Genomic DNA, 6,072 nt, shown 5'->3' with positions numbered 1-6,072 from the left:
TAACCAAAATGTGGTTGATGTAACTTGAAACCAACATTTAACCAAGCATAATGCGCCCGCGTTAAAAACCAAGGAAACAGAAAGGTTTATTAATGCAACATGAGTAATCGAACTTTAGTCACATGCCGGCAACTTGGTGGTTCAGTGCGTTACGCTTCAATGCGTAACGTCTGAGTCAGTGCAGACATCTGACAACATACGAGTGCATTGCACCGCATTTACTGCTGCCGCTGTAATATATTCGCACAAGCCTGTTTTTTATTTTGTGCGTCCTACACGCAGTTTTGGATGCATGGAACATACAGACAGTTCCGCGTGTTTGGAAAAGTGAGAAATAGACCACTGTATTATAGTCAGTTACACAAATCATTAAAAGGTTAGTCGTACAATTGCGCTGTCTGTGAATTTTAATTTCTAACCATAGATTTATACAGATCACAAATTTTGACATTTTTATTTGTTTTTAGGTGAATAAATTCTAGTTCTATTGACAATAATCACCGATTAAATAAATACAAGTAATTGTTCCACTTTGCGTGGCAAATTGCAAATTTTAGGAGCCTTCCAATATACAATTTGTTGAAAGCAGGTATACAATAAACTATGACTAAAGTAACCGACTATCAGGGCGTCCCCCATGGCCAGTTAAAAACGATTGGATAACTAAACAGGAACTTACTTGTACCTTAGTTTCAGTGAAAGTAACGGTATTTTACCACAGTTTTTCAAAAATTTGTAGCAACATTCTGAATTAGCTGATGTTTAGACTGCAACATCATTACTGACAGATAAAAATTTATAGACAACAGGCGGCAAAATAAATCATTAATTTAACACTATCAACTCTCTAAATTCCTCACAAAAATCTCATTTCTTACATCATCATCATACACAATTTTGTTTGTATATTTTTGAAAATGCACCATTTACAGACCAGGGCCCTGACTGTCCATGGCTAAAATGAATAATACAACTTTATTCACTCAAAGAAAAATTTTATTTTCAACACACAGCTATAACTAATATACTCCATACTGTCCGCCTGTTGCCTTACTGTCATAGTTTTTATTTTTAAAGGCTTTGAACTAACACGCAAAAAATTGATCGACGATCATTAATTATTATTATTATTCTTTAGTTTTACACCTGCGCTACTTTGTATACCGTACTTTCTCATTACATTTCGGACTTATTGCCACGTTAGTTTTTTTATCGATGTATCATGTTTACCGACAACCGACAAGTACTGTTGTTTTCTTTTAATGTCTTTAAGCCTCTCAACAAACCTATCAACAGTATCTGGTCTGTCTTCGATAACTGCTGCTTTCAGTTCAGGTGGCATGTGCTCAAAAATCACGCGTACTTTTTCCTGCTCTGTTGCAAGAGGGTTTGTTATGCGAAGGTAATCGAGAATCTCGAAAACGTAACCCAGAGGATTTTGTAATGGATTATTAGAAAAGCTTAGTGATTGCAGATCAAGGTCGTACGCACTTTTGCCAAACACTTTAAGAAACTCTTTCTCAGTTTCATCCCAGTCTGGTAGCTTAGTTTTATTCGTAATAAACCATTTTAAAGCGTCTTTGTTTAACCGCATCGGAAACATTTCTTTCAACTTTTCATTATCCCATTCGAAATATTCACCAAAAAGTTTGAATTTTATCAGAAAATCTGCCGCCGATTCTGAGTCTTGCCCAGAAAATGACGGCAAATCTGCAAGGTTAACCTTCCGGTCGACTTTGGCAGGATTTAATTTATTTAAAGCATCAGCTAATTTGTTTACTGCAGCTGCATCCATTTTGTTCTGTACAACTGCACCAACAAATTTTCTCTCCTCAAACAACTCTAGGTTTGCAGTAACCGGCAAAATATCGTTATCCTGAGAATTAAGAAACTCGTTGTTATTCCCAGTAACCGTACTATTCAGATCATTGGTTGTAACCTTGCTCGCGCCTGTAACCGGCTCTTTACTGGTAATCGGCTTCACTTTGTTACTTCTACTTTTTATGGCTTTTTCGCTTTTATCAACAAGCTCCCTTTCACTCACATGTGTTAACGGTAAGGTGCTTCTTGTAGCAGGCATAGCTTATTGCTATTATTAGCCATTGTAATTCAAGGTTAACAGTTACAATTATCATTAGAATTATTACTTAAAGCAGAGCTAAATTATCATTACAACTGGTACGAGTATATTGGCATTGCCGTGCATGTTAATAAATCACATGTACAGAGTACACAACAAAGGTATGTACCCGTTGTACCGGTATTTATGTACCAACAACAGCTACGAGATTGCGCCGCGCGTGTACATGTGCACAAGCCAGGATGAACACGGCAGTACAGACTTACACAGTGAACAGAAATACAGAGGAAACTCAGCTTTTTTTTTGCTCAACAAAAGTTATCACTTACATAAGCAAGTGCCGGTAACTGACACTGTTTACTATAAAGTTGATGCATTAAACAAAACGCTGCCCAACAATGCTGAGACGTGAATTTGCATGCTGCTAACTACATCAGGTTACCGGCAACTGATATTGCCGGTCACGCCCAAACAAAATACCGGCCATGAACGTTACGAAAGCAACAACGAGGCCACAAGAGTTCCATCACATCTACGGTACAAGCCGATAAACAACAGCTGACAAACGCGTGGTATGTCGGCGGGTTACACAGACTAGCACAGCTATTGTAGTTAAACGAAAATTATGATACTGTTCGTTGACCTTGTACATATTTCTATCTCAATGGGTATATCGTTCCCACACTTCCGTCTGGATTAGCAACTTCGATTCTTTGTACACAAGGGACGTAAGAACAACTATCACCTACGTAGTGCACTAACTGTTGTATCCCATTACATTTAACGCTGACTTCTGTCTTATCGAATCGTAAACCGGTATCAAGGAAAAAAGTTAGTCTAAACCATTCACGCTGGCGTTCCATCAAAATTCATGTAGTAACAACCATTATAACAACAAGCCAAGCAATATCGTGCAAAACGGAAAGATCTTCTTAACGTAGGGAGAAATGACTCATCGCAACAAAATTAAACAGCATGCTTCACTAGACACGGCTATCGATCTTCCACTTACACCATCCGTGTGGTTCTTCAACCGCGAACTTCGCCCGCGTCATCCGGTTGGCACCGTGCTCGCCGGCATCCAGCTGCATCCAATCCGCAAGAACAAACACAAAGGTATCCCACTGTAGACCGGTAACAGGCAGGCGATCCGGGTTCACAGGTAAAATCGCACAGGTGAAATCGGACAGGTAACAATGACTATTGCATTTAGTCGACTCGATAAACCACACAACCGCGCGTAAAAACACATAGAATGACTTTCACCACCAAATGCCCTCCATGTCAGATAGCGTAAAGCTACTGATGGTTTATGGTGGTGAATGACCTTTACTAAACAGCTAACTCAGGCACGACGCTAACCCAATCGTTCTGCTAACGGTGACCTTTATACAGACTCATTCAGACTAACAGTGCAACAACATCTAGGACAAGAAGATATGCCAGAGAACACTTCCCAAGACCAGATATTCCAGAGCTGCTAGCTATGCAAGATGACATTAATTCATTCACAAGGAGTTCTTCTCCCTCAAGCACTCAGAAGCGATTTCTGATCCAAAATATGAAAGATGACAGAACACGCCTTCAACTTAAAAACACTCATAGACAAACCATGAGACAACATTTTATTGATTGTTTTATGAGAGATCAAAGTACACTTAACACTTTACTAATTGGCTGATACTTTCTGGCCACTTCCTTCCGTTGCAAACCACATCAAAGTATAACTGTCCATACAAAATGTACTTCAACCAGTCGTACTCGTGACACTGCATTAAAGGTCATCGGGTCAGATCAGCCGCAGTTGTTTATCGTTGTAGTTAGCGGTAGATAAGGTCATATCCACCGAGTCTCAGCTAACCTTTAATTACGCGACACTACCTAACAGAATGCCGCCTGCGAATGGCCGATCGCAAGACTAGTGAGATGGCGCACCGGTACCGGCGGCACGTACACTTTATTTACAGTTTTTACAGGCTACGGAGTACCGAATGGCGTGTACCTACAGTTGCAGAAAGAAATCAGCACCACAGCGCAGAGTTGCACGTGCTTACTGTGCTAATGGTTTAATACGATACGCAATACATACTAGATACTTTGTAATATTAGTCCGCTGCTGCATTCAAGAATCCTTAACGTACTCGGTAACAAAGGATAAGAGATGTAACACAACGGATTTAACGGACCGTACACAGTAGTTTCTCCTTCAATCTTCCAGTTCTTTTCTACATATTGACAATTGCCAGTATCATGCAACATGCGCAAATTGGCAGCACCTGCCAATACCACCGGGCGAACACCAGGAAGATTGGGTATGGTTCAATTGGCGAAGATTTCCAGGCGGCAATCACAAACCGTGGGGATTATACTGGAAACGACACGGTGGCCGCCAGAAGGGTGTACATGCAGTACACCGCGTTTCTGGAAAATCCCAGCAATTACGCCAGATTTCGGGAGAGACTGCACATCATCCTACGCCTCACACATAACCACATAGTGAAGTACCATAAAGTCGCGGTGTGCCCAACGCTGGTGGGTGCCAATTTTGAATTCTTGATGGACTATTATCCAGGTACGAACAATACATATGTATAGTACCTGTATTTCGACGTTTTTTGAAATCCGAACATTTTCACCCGATACGAATTCGAGTACCGTATTTTCTGCATTGTTCGACATTAGAAACCTTTATCGTTTTTTATTGATCTCATAGACAGAGGATAAGCGTGTATAAAAACATTGATATATGATGTGCGTTACTACAAACTCATAACGCAAACGATTACTAATGAGACTGTACTTCCAAGATGTTTCTAACTCGAATGAATCGTCGTGGTTTCGCGAGAACATACAGGCTATGAAATATGCAAAAGAAATCGTTACAAATATGTGAGTTCAAGCATGATACAAGCAACAAACTGCTGCGTAAGCGGCAACATCAGTTACAAGAGTATCTGTCGCAATAGAGGTGATTTCTCATAACACAGCAACACTAATTATTCTTAGATTGGCGATAGAATCATTTAACTGTTCTATTTTGCTGCTTAGGTGGCAGTTTGAAAACCAGAATCGAGACTATGAAAAACAGCAAAACCCTTCTGGATCCCTCTCGAGCTGTTCAGTATTCCATTCATCTCGCGGACGGCCTGTCATTCCTCCACCAAAACAACCTTACCCACGGTGATTTAAAGCCGGAGAACGTCCTGATCGAGTGTGCGGGTGACGGCCGACCGGAGAAACTGCTCATCTCGGACGTGGACGGCCTGGTGACCCTGTTGCGCGACGCCATCAGCTCCCTGTCCCTCTGGCATGGACGCTCGAGTGCGCGCTACCAGTCCCCGGAAATTCTCGGGGCCTTCACGATAGCCGCGCGGGAGGACGTCTGGTCGGCGATTCCCGGCGCCAAGACCGATGTGTGGAGTCTGGGCAGTATTATGCTGGATCTGCTGCGCTGTATCACCGGCGATCACCAGGAGGTACTGCGTAATCCGGTGACGGGAAAGGTCATGGGCCAGGAGCGCCGGCTGGGCTCGATGGAATTCCAGGCGGCCGTGGTTGTCCACGGCTGTATTCCCGTTGTTAACGCTCCCCCGCCGGTTCCCCCACAGCTCGCCGAGTGCGTACGATGTTGCCTGCAAGTCCATGTTAATGAGAGGTTGTCGGCGGAGGAATTGCTGAGAAAGCTCGATTATTGCGCGTTGTGACTGATATGGCTAATGGCGCTTTATTCTGTTTCTATGTATTACAAGTTGTAGTAATAGGAATATAAATAATTTAAACCCGGTTGAATTACAAGATGTAGTAATCATAAGAGCCTTGTTCTGATCTTTAGTCAAACGTTGTTTGAAGGGAAAAGGATAACACTTTAACCTTCATCGCATTTAGTTGTACATCCGTTTTGTACGACTCGCGCAATCCGTTCGAAGCAACAGAATCGCAAGTGACATTTATGATCACGACCATTTATGATAATTTATGATTTATGATTTATA

The 6,072-nt window shown here is 41.8% G+C and overlaps 1 protein-coding gene across 1 annotated transcript; it reads left to right on the top strand.

Annotated features, from left to right (window-relative positions):
* The first annotated feature begins 4,330 nt into the window (after window positions 1–4,330).
* On the top strand, window positions 4,331–5,784 carry LOC129591773 (uncharacterized). Its single transcript, XM_055487576.1, has 2 exons — window positions 4,331–4,652; window positions 5,129–5,784. The coding sequence occupies exons 1-2, from the start codon at window positions 4,331–4,333 to the stop codon at window positions 5,782–5,784; spliced, it is 978 nt and encodes a 325-aa protein (XP_055343551.1).
* Window positions 5,785–6,072: the final 288 nt, after the last annotated feature.

Source organism: Paramacrobiotus metropolitanus, unplaced genomic scaffold, assembly GCF_019649055.1.
Source record: "Paramacrobiotus metropolitanus isolate TYO unplaced genomic scaffold, Prichtersi_v1.0 Parri_scaffold0000048, whole genome shotgun sequence".
In the NCBI taxonomy this organism is placed as follows: domain Eukaryota; kingdom Metazoa; phylum Tardigrada; class Eutardigrada; order Parachela; family Macrobiotidae; genus Paramacrobiotus; species Paramacrobiotus metropolitanus.
Note: the sequence above shows the minus strand (reverse complement) of the source record. Positions and strands in the feature narration are given on the sequence as shown.

Coding starts and splice junctions, on each gene's coding strand:
- LOC129591773 (XM_055487576.1), top strand. CDS start 4,331: ATGCAACATGCGCAAATTGGCAGCACCTGCCAATACCACCGGGCGAAC. Junction 4,653..5,128: donor CTTGATGGACTATTATCCAG/GTACGAACAATA, acceptor TTTGCTGCTTAG/GTGGCAGTTTGAAAACCAGA.